Here is an 18,581-nt window from a genome sequence, read left to right as displayed (position 1 = left end):
ATGCCACCGAAAGCGAGCGGAAAAGCCGTCAAGAAGGCCGGCAAGGCCCAGAAGAACATCACCAAGGGCGACAAGAAGAAGAAGCGCAGGAGGAAGGAGAGTTATGCCATCTACATCTACAAGGTGCTGAAACAGGTCCACCCCGACACCGGCGTCTCCAGCAAGGCCATGTCCATCATGAACAGCTTCGTGAACGACATATTCGAGCGCATAGCCGCCGAAGCTTCCCGCCTGGCCCACTACAACAAGCGGTCGACCATCACGTCGCGGGAGATCCAGACCGCCGTCAGGCTCCTGTTGCCCGGCGAGTTGGCCAAGCACGCCGTGAGCGAGGGTACCAAAGGCCGTGACCAAGTACACCAGCTCCAAGTAAGCCGGCCGGCAGGCCAGCGCCCCGCAACGAGCGAGCCCGCTCCGCACAAACGGCCTTTCTAAAGGCCACCAATAACTCTTTCGTTTTCGCTTATTTTACCGCTTATAGTTGTAAAACCGATGTAAACCTGGTTGTTTCAAGTCGCTCTCGACTATATTTTCTATCGAAAATACCAAATTTATGACTTTGTGCTTGTCAAAAAAAAAAAATATTTTATTCCAGGAATTTTTTTTTTTTTTTTTTTTACAATTCCTTTTTTTCTTTTTAAACATAGTCCGATTTCACTGTAAAATTGTATAATTTTCTGTTTATTTATTTATTTATTTTTCAAACAAACATTGAGTTTACAATAAAAAAAAAAAAAAAAAAAAAAAAAAAAAAAAAAAAATACGTCAATTGCAATTCGATCGAAAACCATAGTTTCGGTCATGTTTTATACACATGACTTCTAATATTAACCAAGAACCGCGTTGAACTCTGATTAAACATAACTTGTAATTTTCGCTTATTTTACCGCTTTTAGTTGTGTAAACATTGGAATTCTGTTATTATGTTGGCTAAAACAAGCAACTCTCGACTTGTTTTATATTGAAATTACCTATTTAAGTTATGTTTAAATACAATCTTTAAACTTTAAACATTAAATTTACAAATACGGTAATCGCCCAATTGATCTGATCGTTCGTTATTCATAGTATTCGTAATGTTTTATATACAATTCAATATAAGAGCCGAAAGTTACACTTGAAAATTTATATTTTATCGAAATACCACTAGTTGTAAGTACAGGTCGATTTAGATTACAACAAGATACACGTTAAATACCGTTTTTTAGTTTTAAAACGGTATTTAAACAGGTGAAATCGTGTGATAAAGTCATCTAGTGTACAGTGCGCATGTGCGTGGAGATAGAATATATAGAGTGAACTGTTAACACACGCTTATATAGGTAGGAGGTGGCTTGACTTGATTGGTCGGTCACTATTCGACCAATCAGAGTGTACGTATCCGTTAACATTGATAATTCTCCCGGTTTCTAGTTAATACGGTGAAATAGAGTTGTCACCGACGGTTTACTTACAATTGTCGATACCTGGACAGGTTGTAAATTTGAAAATAATAAGGAATAACGTAGAAAATACATATAAAACAGACAGGTGAGTGGATATACTGCAGATCCGAGTCCTGTAGCTGTAGCGCCAGAGAGTTGTCTGTTAACAAGTGTAAATCTGCTCGGTCTAGCGAACCTGATTGCGATTGCTTGATTCATACCACTGTAATGTGATCCAAGTCAGTGTATTTTAAGTTTAAAATGGGTATTTTCCAGTGTGTCCCCGCATTCTCTATTTTAATTTATATAAGTTAGATTACGTTTATTAGATTAAGTTTACGAGTTTATTAATTTCCGTACGAAAAAAAAAAAAAAAACACAAATTAGTAATGAAACATGTTTAAAACAATATAGCCTACTATTCTGAATTTAACAAAATTTTCAGAATGGGTCAGATCACGCGATGCTTGCCCGCTGCGCAGCGCTTCGCGCTGCTTGCTCTTTTAGAAAAAAAATTTACTCGAGCTTGCAAACTCCAAGCCCAGATCAAGCGGCGCGCGTTTATCACTGATATTTAATCCACGTTTTTATCCGTTTACAACTAATTACGTTAAATTTAATTAGCGTGGATAACAGCAAATTTACATATTTACTTCGTTACAATCACCGAATATTCGCTGATTCTTCTATTTTTCAAATTTACTAAACGACCTTTAAAATTATTGAACTATACACGTATAAAGTATATTTATAACTGAATAAGTGATTTTTATTTGTTGCAATTGCAAATCACTATGACTACAAACTAAATGTAAACTGTTAACATATTCCAGTGAATATCGCAATATGTGGGGTTGACAGTGCTTGTAATTAACAAAATTTATCTATCAAATTACTATTCTATGCGACATTTGGAATTTATATCACACTTTGAATATAAAATAATAATTATTGTAAACTGAATCATTGTTGTGTTCTGCTATAATATATAAACAATACTACACTGTTAAATGAACTGTTAACATAGTTCCAGTGAAAATCGCGAGCGGTCGGAGGTTGACAGAAGTTCGTAATACAGGAAAAGAATAGAAAATCAATCTGCTCTTTATAATAATACCGAAAGAACAATAGCAAACAGTTGTAATTTGTAAACACAGTGAATTCGCTGTAGTAAGTAGGATTAATATATAAATATAAATGATATTTGCAAATAAAATTGATGATAATGTAAACGATTACTGTAACAAAATAAAAGAAAAAGTTTAATAATAAATCAATGTACAAGTGATTGGTTTTCTAGCCACAGAAATATGCTGTAAAACGACTAAATTAGAGAGAAAAGGTTTAGATTTCGTGTTTAAAACTAATTTAAAATGACAAAGACGGTGAATTTAAGTTAAGATTGTATAATAGACAATAAAGAGAAGTGATATTTTATTTTATACGGTTAATTAGAGTGAAAACAACTAACTAAAGTGTACAGTAAAATGTGTTAATTATTAATATAAATAAATATATATATATATATATTTGAAGACCAGTAATTAGTTATAAATAGATATAAATTGACGCACACTGTTTAGTATTTGAATAAACTGTTATTATTCGATAACATCAATTGGCAAAAAGTGTTATATATTCGTGTACATTATTAAATTTTTATGTAATTTGTGATGACATATAATGACAGTTTTACTATTAATTAGCATAGTAATTACTAGATACATGTCGGAAATATACGACAAGAGTGAGAAATAGGATTATTAAAGTCGTAAAACGTGAAAACGAGTGATATTGTGGTGGCCTTTAAAAAGGCCGTTTGTGGGAGCCGGGCGGGCGGCTTTGTGTCGCGCGCTGGCGGGCGACTTAGGCCTTCTTCTCGGTCTTCTTGGGCAGGAGCACGGCCTGGATGTTTGGCAGTACACCTCCCTGGGCGATGGTGACACCGGACAGGAGCTTGTTCAGCTCCTCGTCATTCCTGATGGCCAGCTGAAGGTGACGGGGAATGATCCTGGTCTTCTTGTTGTCACGGGCCGCGTTACCGGCCAACTCGAGAACCTCGGCGGCGAGATACTCCATGACGGCGGCCAGGTAGACCGGAGCTCCGGCACCCACTCGCTCGGCGTAGTTGCCCTTGCGGAGCAGACGGTGGATCCTGCCGACCGGGAACTGTAGACCGGCCCTGGACGAGCGGGACTTTGCCTTTCCCTTCACTTTACCGCCTTTGCCTCGTCCTGACATGTTGCGCTGTACTCGGTTGCGGGGATACAGATGGAAGCCTTGGTTTTTTTTTTTTTTTTTTTTTTTTTTTTTTTTGTTAAGCAGAGGGAACCTTCAAAGGTACTGGCGTCCCAGTTATGTGGGATTTTTTACCCACTAAACCACTCTGCTGCCACGTCCTGTCGTGGCCGTACAGCACCTGGACCCTAGGTCCACTGACTGTAGAGGAAGCTCTGAAACATAACTATTAATTTGGCCTAATTAAGATTGTTGTGTTTCTGAAACAAAAATTTGTTAGTGTGATTTTGCTGGTTACGTCCCAGGATTGGGATCGCGGCTTCATCCTTGGGATGAGTATTCTTTAACGGAGGGTCGTCCAGAATTGTGGCCGGTCGTCCGTCTGTAGTCGTCTGGTCCGGCGTACGGCTCTGCGATGGCTGCGATGTGGGGATGTTCCGAATGCTGCAACTGCCTCGAAGAATTTTTCTGAAGTTATCCTCGCGAAGACGTCTAGAGTTGGGATCTGTAACGAATTCCTTATTGTTTCGTTGCGGACGAACCATGGTTGGCGAGTGATGGAGCGGAGGGCCTTGGATTGGATGGTTTTCCAGGGCTTTTCGGTTTTGAGCGGCTGCAGTTTGACCACCAAGCTGTGCAAGCATACATCATTAGTGATCTGACAACAGCTAGAAAGATGGAGACTTTTGCACCCATTGGTAGGGGTGATCTACGGTTAATTAGAGGACCTATTGATCCTGCGATCCGCTTGGCCTCTACTGCTTTCCTTTTCGCGTGAGGACCGAAGTTTAATCTGGAATCAAGCGTAACACCAAGATATTTAGCTTGTTCCTTCCATGCAATCGGCTCGTCATCAAGTGTCACAGGCGGCGGGAGTCTTCGCGGCATCCTACGGCGCTTTCTGAAACAAACAGCTGTGCTCTTGTCAGTGTTTATGCGGATACGCCATTTCTCTAGCCAGGGGGAGAGAAGATCCATTTGCTGTTGCATGACGTCAGCGGCACGCATCGGTTGAAAGCTCCTGCACAGAAACATGGCATCATCGGCATACAGAGATAGCGTTACTCTGGGGACCCAGTGGCATGTCATTAGTGTAAACGAGGTACAGCACTGGTCCCAGGACGCTGCCCTGGGGGACGCCTGCTTCGATCGCTCTCTCTGAGGACAGCTCTCCATCTACACAAATGCGGAATGAGCGGCCAGTCAGATAGGACCGGATGAGGTGTGTTATGCAGGGGGGCACCGGTGAGTTTGCCAGCTTGTAGAGCAGGCCCTCATGCCAAACCTTGTCAAATGCTTTGCTGACGTCCAGGAACACTGCAACAGAGCACAGATTAAAATTGGCGTTGTCCACCAGCATGTTGACAACACGTACCAGCTGTTGGGTTGTCGAGTGGTCGCGCCTGAAGCCAAAACTGTTCAGGTCGGATAAAAGCCGTCCAGGAAAGGAGCAATGCGGGATAGTAGGAGTCTCTCAAAAATTTTTGAGATGGACGAAAGGAGTGAGATGGGGCGGAAGTTTTGTGGGAATAGTCTGGATTTCCCGGGCTTGGGAATAAGGATGACTTTTAGCGACCTTCCAGCTGGTGGGAAAGTGTTGTAGTCGAATAGCGTCGTTGAACACTGTAACCAAGCACATTAAACAGGGCTATAGGAGCTTGCAAGGAGTGCCCTGGATCCAACTCCATCTAGTCCGGGGGCTTTGCGCGGTTTCGATTTCTTGATGGTGGCTTGTAGCTCATCAAGAGTAAATCGGCTCTATCTCGATGTCGGGAGCTGTAACAAAAAAATTGTTTAGTGTGCTCTCGACGTGTTCGCAGTGGTCGTCGTCATAAATATCCGCATTTCGGGCTGAATTGCTCCTCCATCGTATCTGCAAAAGCTTCGGCCTTGTCAGTAGCAGAGTAAACAAGTCCTTGTTGACCGTGCAGGGGCTGGTGCGTGGATTTCTCGCTCCTCAGGATTTTTGCAGTCTTCCAGGCACTGCCATCCTCTAGCTCAAGACTAGAAAGGTATGAGTTCCAGGTCTCTGTCCTGTAATCATACAACATCTGTTTGACAATGCTGCACTGCACGTTGAAGGCCCGTTTGGTAGCCGGATGTCGCGTTCTCTGCCATATTCGACGAAGACGCCTCCTTTTGTCTACAGCCATCCTAATGATGGCAGCCAAGGCCGACCTGGTGTTTTTTTGGACGTCCAGGTCGTGAGGCCGCCGCCAGAGCATTCGTGACTGCTGAGTTCAAGTCTGAAACATATGAGTCTAGGACATTTGGATTAGTGGCTGTCGCTGGGGGCTTGCAGTTGCTCGCTCAGGATACGGCTGTACACCTCCCAGTTAGTTCTGATTGAGGTGCCCATTGAAGGAATCCTTGAAGCTGGAGTCGTCGCTAGAACTGCTATGACGGGTACCATGGTCAGACGATAAGTCATCTGCCACTCGCACTTCCACATGATGCTGTAGTTCCTTAAACAGAAACACATCTATGACATCAGGAAGTGCGTTGAGCCTCGTCGGATAGTGCGTAGGGTCCACAGGCGCGGCTACAATCGTGTCACCTCTATCTAAAACATAGTTGTGTAGTCTTCGGCCCTTGGTGTTCATCCGCCTGCTATGGCCATGACTGGTGCTTGGCATTGAGGGTCACCACCTATTATTACAGTGTTCCCGCTACCGAGCAAGATGTCAAGCTCGTCAGGGCGGAGGACAGCAGACGGCGCGGAGTAAGCTGCGAACACACATACCTCGGAGCCACCAGCATTGACGGCAATGCCGTGTGGACTCGAGGTCATTAGTAGCAGCGTGGACTTGGCGGTGCACAACTCTCCTGTGAACCAAGATAGCTGTTCCTCCCCCGGGATTCCTTTGGCCACGTGGCGGTCTAATCGGTCCGGTAGGTTTGGTATCCTGGAACATTGAATACAGTGGCGGGTTGCAGGTGTGTTTCCGTTAGAAGTAATAAGTCGACGTCGTGATCAGCTGCAAATAGATGGAGTTCGTTCCTCCGCGTCGCTACGCCGTTCGCGTTCCAGGTGACAATTTTTAGGCGTCTATCCATTGGAGAGGAGTTTCCTGAATGACATTAATATGGCAGCAAGCAACTCGCTAGGAGTTTTTTTTACTGTCGGATACTATTGAAATTAGGGAGGTTATCCACTTAAGGGACAGCGTCGTGGGACAGGAAGGCCCTTTGGCTGTGAGGTAGGCTCGCAGTTGGGATTCCTGTCCTTTGATTCCGCCGAGGTGTTGGTTGTGGTTGCCGCTGGGGTTTGTTTCCTCCATTGGTTCCACCACTTTTCTCTTTCTCCTGCGAGTGAACTGTAACAGAGACTTGCTTGTTAGTTATGCTACGGCGGTTTGAGCGGGCCCTCGGCCTTCTCTGCTGAGTAGCGGTGGTTTGAGGCTGAGGCAGCTGAGGCAGGTGGGGCTGCGGCTTCCGGCTCTGTGGCTGCTGCCTTTGCGGCTCTCTGCTTTCTGGGAGCAGGAGCAGGAGCAATTGTAGTGTTTGTGTGGGCCGGAGCTACGGGTGCTGCAGCTGATGTCTGTTGTGGAATGGGTTGGTCCGGACGGAGCCTGGGGGCGGCTAGTACATCGGCATATCTGCGGGCAGAAAAACATTAACAGGTGGTGGGGCACGTGCTTGCCCAGTGACCGGTCGCGCAGTGGCGGTGGCCCGAGCGCCGCTGCGGCGCCTCGCGGCGGTGCAGCGCGCCCAGGGCCCGTTTATGCGCTCCGCAGCCCCTGTAGCTCGCGGGGTGCTCTCCACCACAATTAGTGCATTTGCACCTGCTGTCTTTTGGCAAGGTGCAATTTGTTACGTTGTGGTCTCCTCCACATCTGACACAGCGTGCTGGGAGGTGGCAGTTCCTCGAGCTGTGATTGAACTGCTGGCAGTTGTAGCACACTGCGGCAGTCCTCTCCTCGGCGTGAACTGGTCCACCGATACTCTTACTCCCAGTAGTGCTGTGAGCTGCCATATTTTCGCCCAGCTACCTGTTTTCCTGAAACGCACATAGAAGCTGTTGGTTTGATGGCGACCAGCCTGGTCGCGGCGTTGGAGGGGTGCGACATGTGTAGGAGTTGTACCCCTGGTCGCGGAGATCCTCCGCTATGTCCTCAGGTGACGTCCATGCCGGAAGTCCCCTGATAACTGTCTTCCAGCTCTTGTTCTTCCTTCAGACTGAAGGTGTGGAAGGCGAGCTTGGCGTCCAGAAGTTCGCGTTGTGCCGTTCTAAAACAGAGCTCGCTTTTGCATAAAATGTGCAGTCGGGTGCCCACATATTTCGCCTCAAAATTGCAGCCAGCACTTTTAAGGCGGCGTAAGAGGGATGTCCAGGCAGTCACTCCTTGAATGATGATCGGCGGTATGCGCGGCTGGCGGCGCTCTCCAACAGTATTTCCAGGAATGTTTTGAGCTGGGACAAAATTTCTAGTTGAAGACTCTGATGACGTAGAGGCGCGTCTCCCCCCGTTTTCTTGGTTGGACGGGACTGCCATGGATTCCTCTCCGTTGGACGGGTCATCGGTAGTTAGCTCGGGGGGGCGGCATGCGACACGGATTCCACTTCCATCCTGTAACATACACAAAGGGGCCCGACTGGCTGGGGAAGTCCCGCCAGGTAGGGCGGCGGCGTTACAAAGGCTCTATTGAAAGCAGGGGTCGTAGGCGCGCTGGTTATTGATCGGTGTCGGGCGGGCCGGGAGTACCGTTAGGCCCGGACCGTTAGTTTCCGGCCTCGCCGGAGCACGTGGTCGCCTGAGCACGTGGTCGCCTAAGCTATTTTGGATGCAAATACCTAGGAATCTTACTTTAACTATTTTGTTTATGAGACAGGTACACAGTTAAATAACAAACAATTATCAGTACATAGCAACAGTTTACAGTGCTTTGAGAAATAAAATAAGTCAAAGAGTAATTAAAACTGACTTGTATGGAACAAATCAAAATAAAAAACTGAGTGTATATAAACTATTACTAATTTGTAGTAAATCAGAACAAAAATTATAACTATCAAAAATGATGTTTAGTTTGATTATTTTGTTTAGAATTTGTTTTAAAAACTGCAGACTTACATCTGCAAATCACAAATTCCTAGTTACACCTGAATTGTAGAGAACAAATGAAAACAAAACTAGTATGCAAAAGTATCAAAATGTAATTATTCTGCACCAGAAAATATTACAAATGTATTGTTTGTTTTACTATGATTTTTTGTTTACTGCGGAGTTATTCCTGCATAAACACAAGTTTAATTTAATGTGGATTGACCCTGTATTAAGCAAAATCAAAACAAATGATCAGTACAATGGTGAAGTGTTAATTGAAATTATGCTACTATTAGATCTCACCACCCGAAGAACGGCAGCATGTGGTAATCCAATATCCACTAGGGCACTTCACAACACAGAATAAAATAGTTTAATTAGTGTCACTAGAACAACTAGGCACGCACAAAACAACACAAAACAAATTGAGCAAAGCGACTAACGCACTAACACATGGTGTCGCTAAGAAATAGGCACACACTGTGAGTAAATCACAAACAAAGCACAGACTGAGCGGAGGCGACAGCGCGGCACGTCCGAGCAGTACGGCGGGTGAAACGGCACTGGGAAGCCTTGGCCTGAAATTCGGGGTTACCTCGAATTTGGGCGTCGCGCGAGCGCGGCCAATCGCGTTCGAGCTGCCACCCTATTGGTCGCGCTCGCGCGACGCCAGATATCCAGCTTAGAGCCTTTTTTAGAATTTTGGCCTATACTCCCGGTACAAACCAGCGACTCAGGATGCCACCGAAAGCGAGCGGAAAAGCCGTCAAGAAGGCCGGCAAGGCCCAGAAGAACATCACCAAGGGCGACAAGAAGAAGAAGCGCAGGAGGAAGGAGAGTTATGCCATCTACATCTACAAGGTGCTGAAACAGGTCCACCCCGACACCGGCGTCTCCAGCAAGGCCATGTCCATCATGAACAGCTTCGTGAACGACATATTCGAGCGCATAGCCGCCGAAGCTTCCCGCCTGGCCCACTACAACAAGCGGTCGACCATCACGTCGCGGGAGATCCAGACCGCCGTCAGGCTCCTGTTGCCCGGCGAGTTGGCCAAGCACGCCGTGAGCGAGGGTACCAAGGCCGTGACCAAGTACACCAGCTCCAAGTAAGCCGGCCGGCAGGCCAGCGCCCCGCAACGAGCGAGCCCGCTCCGCACAAACGGCCTTTCTAAAGGCCACCAATAACTCTTTCGTTTTCGCTTATTTTACCGCTTATAGTTGTAAAACCGATGTAAACCTGGTTGTTTCAAGTCGCTCTCGACTATATTTTCTATCGAAAATACCAAATTTATGACTTTGTGCTCGTCAAAAAAAAAATATTTTATTCCAGGAATTTTTTTTTTTATTTTTTTTCAATTCCTTTTTTCTTTTTTAAACATAGTCCGATTTCACTGTAAAATTGTATAATTTTCTGTTTATTTATTTATTTTTTTTTTTTTTTTTTCTCAAACAAACATTGAGTTTACAATATAAAAAAAAAAAAAAAAAAAAAAAAAAAAAAAAAAAAAATACGTCAATTGCAATTCGATCGAAAACCATAGTTTCTGTCATGTTTTATACACATGACTTCTAATATTAACCAAGAACCGTTGAACTCTGATTAAACATAACTTGTAATTTTCGCTTATTTTACCGCTTTTAGTTGTGTAAACATTGGAATTCTGTTATTATGTTGGCTAAAACAAGCAACTCTCGACTTGTTTTATATTGAAATTACCTATTTAAGTTATGTTTAAATACAATCTTTAAACAAACATTAAATTTACAAATACGGTAATCGCCCAATTGATCTGATCGTTCGTTATTCATAGTATTCGTAATGTTTTATATACAATTCAATATAAGAGCCGAAAGTTACACTTGAAAATTTATATTTTATCGAAATACCACTAGTTGTAAGTACAGGTCGATTTAGATTACAACAAGATACACGTTAAATACCGTTTTTTAGTTTTAAAACGGTATTTAAACAGGTGAAATCGTGTGATAAAGTCATCTAGTGTACAGTGCGCATGTGCGTGGAGATAGAATATATAGAGTGAACTGTTAACACACGCTTATATAGGTAGGAGGTGGCTTGACTTGATTGGTCGGTCACTATTCGACCAATCAGAGTGTACGTATCCGTTAACATTGATAATTCTCCCGGTTTCTAGTTAATACGGTGAAATAGAGTTGTCACCGACGGTTTACTTACAATTGTCGATACCTGGACAGGTTGTAAATTTGAAAATAATAAGGAATAACGTAGAAAATACATATAAAACAGACAGGTGAGTGGATATACTGCAGATCCGAGTCCTGTAGCTGTAGCGCCAGAGAGTTGTCTGTTAACAAGTGTAAATCTGCTCGGTCTAGCGAACCTGATTGCGATTGCTTGATTCATACCACTGTAATGTGATCCAAGTCAGTGTATTTTAAGTTTAAAATGGGTATTTTCCAGTGTGTCCCCGCATTCTCTATTTTAATTTATATAAGTTAGATTACGTTTATTAGATTAAGTTTACGAGTTTATTAATTTCCGTACGAAAAAAAAAAAAAAACACACACAAATTAGTAATGAAACATGTTTAAAACAATATAGCCTACTATTCTGAATTTAACAAAATTTTCAGAATGGGTCAGATCACGCGATGCTTGCCCGCTGCGCAGCGCTTCGCGCTGCTTGCTCTTTTAGAAAAAAAATTTACTCGAGCTTGCAAACTCCAAGCCCAGATCAAGCGGCGCGCGTTTATCACTGATATTTAATCCACGTTTTTATCCGTTTACAACTAATTACGTTAAATTTAATTAGCGTGGATAACAGCAAATTTACATATTTACTTCGTTACAATCACCGAATATTCGCTGATTCTTCTATTTTTCAAATTTACTAAACGACCTTTAAAATTATTGAACTATACACGTATAAAGTATATTTATAACTGAATAAGTGATTTTTATTTGTTGCAATTGCAAATCACTATGACTACAAACTAAATGTAAACTGTTAACATATTCCAGTGAATATCGCAATATGTGGGGTTGACAGTGCTTGTAATTAACAAAATTTATCTATCAAATTACTATTCTATGCGACATTTGGAATTTATATCACACTTTGAATATAAAATAATAATTATTGTAAACTGAATCATTGTTGTGTTCTGCTATAATATATAAACAATACTACACTGTTAAATGAACTGTTAACATAGTTCCAGTGAAAATCGCGCGGTCGGAGGTTGACAGAAGTTCGTAATACAGGAAAAGAATAGAAAATCAATCTGCTCTTTATAATAATACCGAAAGAACAATAGCAAACAGTTGTAATTTGTAAACACAGTGAATTCGCTGTAGTAAGTAGGATTAATATATAAATATAAATGATATTTGCAAATAAAATTGATGATAATGTAAACGATTACTGTAACAAAATAAAAGAAAAAGTTTAATAATAAATCAATGTACAAGTGATTGGTTTTCTAGCCACAGAAATATGCTGTAAAACGACTAAATTAGAGAGAAAAGGTTTAGATTTCGTGTTTAAAAACTAATTTAAAATGACAAAGACGGTGAATTTAAGTTAAGATTGTATAATAGACAATAAAGAGAAGTGATATTTTATTTTATACGGTTAATTAGAGTGAAAACAACTAACTAAAGTGTACAGTAAAATGTGTTAATTATTAATATAATAAATAAATATATATATATATATATATATATATATTTTGAAGACCAGTAATTAGTTATAAATAGATATAAATTGACGCACACTGTTTAGTATTTGAATAAACTGTTATTATTCGATAACATCAATTGGCAAAAAGTGTTATATATTCGTGTACATTATTAAATTTTTATGTAATTTGTGATGACATATAATGACAGTTTTACTATTAATTAGCATAGTAATTACTAGATACATGTCGGAAATATACGACAAGAGTGAGAAATAGGATTATTAAAGTCGTAAAACGTGAAAACGAGTGATATTGTGGTGGCCTTTAAAAAGGCCGTTTGTGGGAGCCGGGCGGGCGGCTTTGTGTCGCGCGCTGGCGGGCGACTTAGGCCTTCTTCTCGGTCTTCTTGGGCAGGAGCACGGCCTGGATGTTTGGCAGTACACCTCCCTGGGCGATGGTGACACCGGACAGGAGCTTGTTCAGCTCCTCGTCATTCCTGATGGCCAGCTGAAGGTGACGGGGAATGATCCTGGTCTTCTTGTTGTCACGGGCCGCGTTACCGGCCAACTCGAGAACCTCGGCGGCGAGATACTCCATGACGGCGGCCAGGTAGACCGGAGCTCCGGCACCCACTCGCTCGGCGTAGTTGCCCTTGCGGAGCAGACGGTGGATCCTGCCGACCGGGAACTGTAGACCGGCCCTGGACGAGCGGGACTTTGCCTTTCCCTTCACTTTACCGCCTTTGCCTCGTCCTGACATGTTGCGCTGTACTCGGTTGCGGGGATACAGATAGAAGCCGTGGCCTGAAATTCGGGGTTACCTCGAATTTGGGCGTCGCGCGAGCGCGGCCAATCGCGTTCGAGCTGCCACCCTATTGGTCGCGCTCGCGCGACGCCAGATATCCAGCTTAGAGCCTTTTTTAGAATTTTGGCCTATACTCCCGGTACAAACCAGCGACTCAGGATGCCACCGAAAGCGAGCGGAAAAGCCGTCAAGAAGGCCGGCAAGGCCCAGAAGAACATCACCAAGGGCGACAAGAAGAAGAAGCGCAGGAGGAAGGAGAGTTATGCCATCTACATCTACAAGGTGCTGAAACAGGTCCACCCCGACACCGGCGTCTCCAGCAAGGCCATGTCCATCATGAACAGCTTCGTGAACGACATATTCGAGCGCATAGCCGCCGAAGCTTCCCGCCTGGCCCACTACAACAAGCGGTCGACCATCACGTCGCGGGAGATCCAGACCGCCGTCAGGCTCCTGTTGCCCGGCGAGTTGGCCAAGCACGCCGTGAGCGAGGGTACCAAGGCCGTGACCAAGTACACCAGCTCCAAGTAAGCCGGCCGGCAGGCCAGCGCCCCGCAACGAGCGAGCCCGCTCCGCACAAACGGCCTTTCTAAAGGCCACCAATAACTCTTTCGTTTTCGCTTATTTTACCGCTTATAGTTGTAAAACCGATGTAAACCTGGTTGTTTCAAGTCGCTCTCGACTATATTTTCTATCGAAAATACCCAATTTATGACTTTGTGCTTGTCATAAATATTTTATTATTCCAGGAATTTTACAATTCCTTTTTTCTTTTTTTAAACATAGTCCGATTTCACTGTAAAATTGTATAATTTTCTGTTTATTTATTTATTTTTCAAACAAACATTGAGTTTACAATATAAAAAAAAAAAAAAAAAAAAAAAAAAAAAAAAAAAAAAAAAAAAATACGTCAATTGCAATTCGATCGAAAACCATAGTTTCTGTCATGTTTTATACACATGACTTCTAATATTAACCAAGAACCGTTGAACTCTGATTAAACATAACTTGTAATTTTCGCTTATTTTACCGCTTTTAGTTGTGTAAACATTGGAATTCTGTTATTATGTTGGCTAAAACAAGCAACTCTCGACTTGTTTTATATTGAAATTACCTATTTAAGTTATGTTTAAATACAATCTTTAAACAAACATTAAATTTACAAATACGGTAATCGCCCAATTGATCTGATCGTTCGTTATTCATAGTATTCGTAATGTTTTATATACAATTTCAATATAAGAGCCGAAAGTTACACTTGAAAATTTATATTTTATCGAAATACCACTAGTTGTAAGTACAGGTCGATTTAGATTACAACAAGATACACGTTAAATACCGTTTTTTAGTTTTAAAACGGTATTTAACAGGTGAAATCGTGTGATAAAGTCATCTAGTGTACAGTGCGCATGTGCGTGGAGATAGAATATATATAGAGTGAACTGTTAACACACGCTTATATAGGTAGGAGGTGGCTTGACTTGATTGGTCGGTCACTATTCGACCAATCAGAGTGTACGTATCCGTTAACATTGATAATTCTCCCGGTTTCTAGTTAATACGGTGAAATAGAGTTGTCACCGACGGTTTACTTACAATTGTCGATACCTGGACAGGTTGTAAATTTGAAAATAATAAGGAATAACGTAGAAAATACATATAAAACAGACAGGTGAGTGGATATACTGCAGATCCGAGTCCTGTAGCTGTAGCGCCAGAGAGTTGTCTGTTAACAAGTGTAAATCTGCTCGGTCTAGCGAACCTGATTGCGATTGCTTGATTCATACCACTGTAATGTGATCCAAGTCAGTGTATTTTAAGTTTAAAATGGGTATTTTCCAGTGTGTCCCCGCATTCTCTATTTTAATTTATATAAGTTAGATTACGTTTATTAGATTAAGTTTACGAGTTTATTAATTTCCGTACGAAAAAACACACACAAATTAGTAATGAAACATGTTTAAAACAATATAGCCTACTATTCTGAATTTAACAAAATTTTCAGAATGGGTCAGATCACGCGATGCTTGCCCGCTGCGCAGCGCTTCGCGCTGCTTGCTCTTTTAGAAAAAAAATTTACTCGAGCTTGCAAACTCCAAGCCCAGATCAAGCGGCGCGCGTTTATCACTGATATTTAATCCACGTTTTTATCCGTTTACAACTAATTACGTTAAATTTAATTAGCGTGGATAACAGCAAATTTACATATTTACTTCGTTACAATCACCGAATATTCGCTGATTCTTCTATTTTTCAAATTTACTAAACGACCTTTAAAATTATTGAACTATACACGTATAAAGTATATTTATAACTGAATAAGTGATTTTTATTTGTTGCAATTGCAAATCACTATGACTACAAACTAAATGTAAACTGTTAACATATTCCAGTGAATATCGCAATATGTGGGGTTGACAGTGCTTGTAATTAACAAAATTTATCTATCAAATTACTATTCTATGCGACATTTGGAATTTATATCACACTTTGAATATAAAATAATAATTATTGTAAACTGAATCATTGTTGTGTTCTGCTATAATATATAAACAATACTACACACTGTTAAATGAACTGTTAACATAGTTCCAGTGAAAATCGCGAACAAGTCGGAGGTTGACAGAAGTTCGTAATACAGGAAAAGAATAGAAAATCAATCTGCTCTTTATAATAATACCGAAAGAACAATAGCAAACAGTTGTAATTTGTAAACACAGTGAATTCGCTGTAGTAAGTAGGATTAATATATAAATATAAATGATATTTGCAAATAAAATTGATGATAATGTAAACGATTACTGTAACAAAATAAAAGAAAAAGTTTAATAATAAATCAATGTACAAGTGATTGGTTTTCTAGCCACAGAAATATGCTGTAAAACGACTAAATTAGAGAGAAAAGGTTTAGATTTCGTGTTTAAAACTAATTTAAAATGACAAAGACGGTGAATTTAAGTTAAGATTGTATAATAGACAATAAAGAGAAGTGATATTTTATACGGTTAATTAGAGTGAAAACAACTAACTAAAGTGTACAGTTAAATGTGTTAATTATTAATATAAATAAATATATATATATATATATATATATATATTTTGAAGACCAGTAATTAGTTATAAATAGATATAAATTGACGCACACTGTTTAGTATTTGAATAAACTGTTATTATTCGATAACATCAATTGGCAAAAAGTGTTATATATTCGTGTACATTATTAAATTTTTATGTAATTTGTGATGACATATAATAATGACAGTTTTACTATTAATTAGCATAGTAATTACTAGATACATGTCGGAAATATACGACAAGAGTGAGAAATAGGATTATTAAAGTCGTAAAACGTGAAAACGAGTGATATTGTGGTGGCCTTTAAAAAGGCCGTTTGTGGGAGCCGGGCGGGCGGCTTTGTGTCGCGCGCTGGCGGGGCGACTTAGGCCTTCTTCTCGGTCTTCTTGGGCAGGAGCACGGCCTGGATGTTTGGCAGTACACCTCCCTGGGCGATGGTGACACCGGACAGGAGCTTGTTCAGCTCCTCGTCATTCCTGATGGCCAGCTGAAGGTGACGGGGAATGATCCTGGTCTTCTTGTTGTCACGGGCCGCGTTACCGGCCAACTCGAGAACCTCGGCGGCGAGATACTCCATGACGGCGGCCAGGTAGACCGGAGCTCCGGCACCCACTCGCTCGGCGTAGTTGCCCTTGCGGAGCAGACGGTGGATCCTGCCGACCGGGAACTGAAGACCGGCCCTGGACGAGCGGGACTTTGCCTTTCCCTTCACTTTACCGCCTTTGCCTCGTCCTGACATGTTGCGCTGTACTCGGTTGCGGGGATACAGATAGAAGCCGTGGCCTGAAATTCGGGGTTACCTCGAATTTGGGCGTCGCGCGAGCGCGGCCAATCGCGTTCGAGCTGCCACCCTATTGGTCGCGCTCGCGCGACGCCAGATATCCAGCTTAGAGCCTTTTTTAGAATTTTGGCCTATCAGTGCCGTTTCACCCGCCGTACTGCTCGGACGTGCCGCGCTGTCGCTCCGCTCAGTCTGTGCTTTGTTTGTGATTTACTCACAGTGTTGTGCCTATTTCTTAGTGACACCATGTGTTAGTGCGTTAGTCGCTTCGCTCAATTTGTTTTGTGTTGTTTTGTGCGTGCCTAGTTTTCTCTAGTGACACTAATTAACTGTGTTAGTGAAGTGCCTATTTGATATTGGATACCTCATTTTGCCGTTCTTCGGGTGGTGAGATCTAATAGTATTAGTTACTTTTAATTAACACATCACCTGTACTGACCATTAAGGTGTTGATTTGTTCTACACAAGTCAATCCCAATTATTTGAAAACTTGTGTCTATGCAGGAATCAACTTCCGCAGTTAAACCAAAAATCATAGTAAAATAAACAGCTTCATTTGTAATATTTTCTAGTGCAGAATAATTACATTTTACACTTTTGAATGTTTGTATTGTTTTGACTTTGTTCTCTACAATTTCAGGTGTATTAACTAGGAATTTGTGTCTTTGCATTCTGCTGTTTTAGCAAATTAATAGTAAAATAATCAATACATTTGTAATAAATCTTAGTGCATTATTTGCATTTTTGATACGTAACAATAATCTGAATTTCATACAAATTAGTTTTTAATAGTTTTAATAGAATATTATTGTTTTGCACCTCAGTAAATTTATTAATCCCTTTTAGGAAACTTTATACAGTTTCCACTAGAGTTACTGAATTTATATAACAAACTAGTTTTCAACAGCTTTTTGATTTGGTCGCTGTACAAGTCAATTTTAATGTAGAGCCCTCTTTGACTTATTTTATTTCTCAAAGCACTGTAACTTTGTTTGCAATGTACTGATAATGTTTGTTATTTAACTGTGTACCTGTCATACATAAACTATCATATTAGATAAGTTCCTAGGTACTTGTTAACCAAAATAGATTAGGTGACCACGTGCTCAGACGACCACGTGCTCCGGCGTGGCCGGAAACTAACGGTACAGGGCCTAACGGTACTCCCGGCCCGCCCGACACCGATCAATAACCAGCGCGCCTGCGACCCGCGCTCTCAATAGAGCCTTTGTAACGCCGCCGCCCTGCCTGGCGGGACTTCCCCAGCCAGTCGGGCCCCTTTGTTGTATTGTTGCAGGATGGAAGTGGAATCCGAGCCACATGCCGCCACCGAGCTAACTACCGCCGACCCGTCCAACGGAGATGAATCGTGGCAGTCCGTCCAACCAAGAAAACGAGGGAGACGGGCCTCCACGTCATCTGAATCTTCAACAAGAAATTTTGCCCCAGCGCAAAACATTCCTGGAAATACTGTTGGAGAGCGCCGCCAGCCGCGCATACCGCCGATCATCATTCAAGGAGTGACTGCCTGGACATCCCTCTTACGCCG

General features: G+C 42.0%; 7 protein-coding genes across 7 annotated transcripts; 3 read left to right on the top strand and 4 right to left on the bottom strand.

Annotated features, from left to right (window-relative positions):
• LOC124372248 (histone H2B-like) lies at nucleotides 1–435 on the top strand. Its single transcript, XM_046830624.1, has one exon. It carries the CDS (start codon nucleotides 1–3, stop codon nucleotides 433–435), a length of 435 nt encoding a protein of 144 aa, XP_046686580.1.
• Nucleotides 436–3,221: 2,786 nt separating this feature from the next.
• On the bottom strand, nucleotides 3,222–3,708 carry LOC124372238 (histone H2A). Its single transcript, XM_046830615.1, has one exon. The coding sequence runs from the start codon at nucleotides 3,663–3,665 to the stop codon at nucleotides 3,291–3,293; it is 375 nt and encodes a 124-aa protein (XP_046686571.1). The 5' UTR covers nucleotides 3,666–3,708; the 3' UTR covers nucleotides 3,222–3,290.
• Nucleotides 3,709–7,008: 3,300 nt separating this feature from the next.
• Nucleotides 7,009–7,638, bottom strand: LOC124372246 (sterile alpha motif domain-containing protein 1-like). The gene is made up of 2 exons (XM_046830623.1): nucleotides 7,448–7,638; nucleotides 7,009–7,261 (listed from the first exon to the last, which is right to left on the bottom strand). Exons 1-2 carry the CDS (start codon nucleotides 7,636–7,638, stop codon nucleotides 7,009–7,011), a joined length of 444 nt encoding a protein of 147 aa, XP_046686579.1.
• A 1,807-nt stretch (nucleotides 7,639–9,445) lies between these two features.
• On the top strand, nucleotides 9,446–9,817 carry LOC124372245 (histone H2B). Its single transcript, XM_046830622.1, has one exon. The coding sequence runs from the start codon at nucleotides 9,446–9,448 to the stop codon at nucleotides 9,815–9,817; it is 372 nt and encodes a 123-aa protein (XP_046686578.1).
• A 2,939-nt stretch (nucleotides 9,818–12,756) lies between these two features.
• On the bottom strand, nucleotides 12,757–13,131 carry LOC124372244 (histone H2A). Its single transcript, XM_046830621.1, has one exon. It carries the CDS (start codon nucleotides 13,129–13,131, stop codon nucleotides 12,757–12,759), a length of 375 nt encoding a protein of 124 aa, XP_046686577.1.
• Nucleotides 13,132–13,335: 204 nt separating this feature from the next.
• Nucleotides 13,336–13,707, top strand: LOC124372243 (histone H2B). Its single transcript, XM_046830620.1, has one exon. It carries the CDS (start codon nucleotides 13,336–13,338, stop codon nucleotides 13,705–13,707), a length of 372 nt encoding a protein of 123 aa, XP_046686576.1.
• Nucleotides 13,708–16,614: 2,907 nt separating this feature from the next.
• Nucleotides 16,615–17,032, bottom strand: LOC124372239 (histone H2A). Its single transcript, XM_046830616.1, has one exon. It carries the CDS (start codon nucleotides 16,988–16,990, stop codon nucleotides 16,616–16,618), a length of 375 nt encoding a protein of 124 aa, XP_046686572.1. The 5' UTR covers nucleotides 16,991–17,032; the 3' UTR covers nucleotide 16,615.
• Between the last annotated feature and the right edge of the window lie 1,549 nt (nucleotides 17,033–18,581).

The sequence above is a fragment of the Homalodisca vitripennis genome, unplaced genomic scaffold (assembly GCF_021130785.1).
Source record: "Homalodisca vitripennis isolate AUS2020 unplaced genomic scaffold, UT_GWSS_2.1 ScUCBcl_2715;HRSCAF=7750, whole genome shotgun sequence".
Classification (NCBI taxonomy): Eukaryota; Metazoa; Arthropoda; class Insecta; order Hemiptera; family Cicadellidae; genus Homalodisca; species Homalodisca vitripennis.
Note: the sequence above shows the minus strand (reverse complement) of the source record. Positions and strands in the feature narration are given on the sequence as shown.

Bases quoted from the DNA above. Each gene is read 5' to 3' on its own strand.
- LOC124372244 (XM_046830621.1), bottom strand. From the start codon at position 13,131: ATGTCAGGACGAGGCAAAGGCGGTAAAGTGAAGGGAAAGGCAAAGTCC.
- LOC124372238 (XM_046830615.1), bottom strand. From the start codon at position 3,665: ATGTCAGGACGAGGCAAAGGCGGTAAAGTGAAGGGAAAGGCAAAGTCC.
- LOC124372243 (XM_046830620.1), top strand. From the start codon at position 13,336: ATGCCACCGAAAGCGAGCGGAAAAGCCGTCAAGAAGGCCGGCAAGGCC.
- LOC124372246 (XM_046830623.1), bottom strand. From the start codon at position 7,638: ATGGCAGCTCACAGCACTACTGGGAGTAAGAGTATCGGTGGACCAGTT. The intron at 7,262-7,447 runs GTGCAAATGCAC...TTCTGCCCGCAG, and splicing joins ACCTTGCCAAAAGACAGCAG to ATATGCCGATGTACTAGCCG.
- LOC124372239 (XM_046830616.1), bottom strand. From the start codon at position 16,990: ATGTCAGGACGAGGCAAAGGCGGTAAAGTGAAGGGAAAGGCAAAGTCC.
- LOC124372245 (XM_046830622.1), top strand. From the start codon at position 9,446: ATGCCACCGAAAGCGAGCGGAAAAGCCGTCAAGAAGGCCGGCAAGGCC.
- LOC124372248 (XM_046830624.1), top strand. From the start codon at position 1: ATGCCACCGAAAGCGAGCGGAAAAGCCGTCAAGAAGGCCGGCAAGGCC.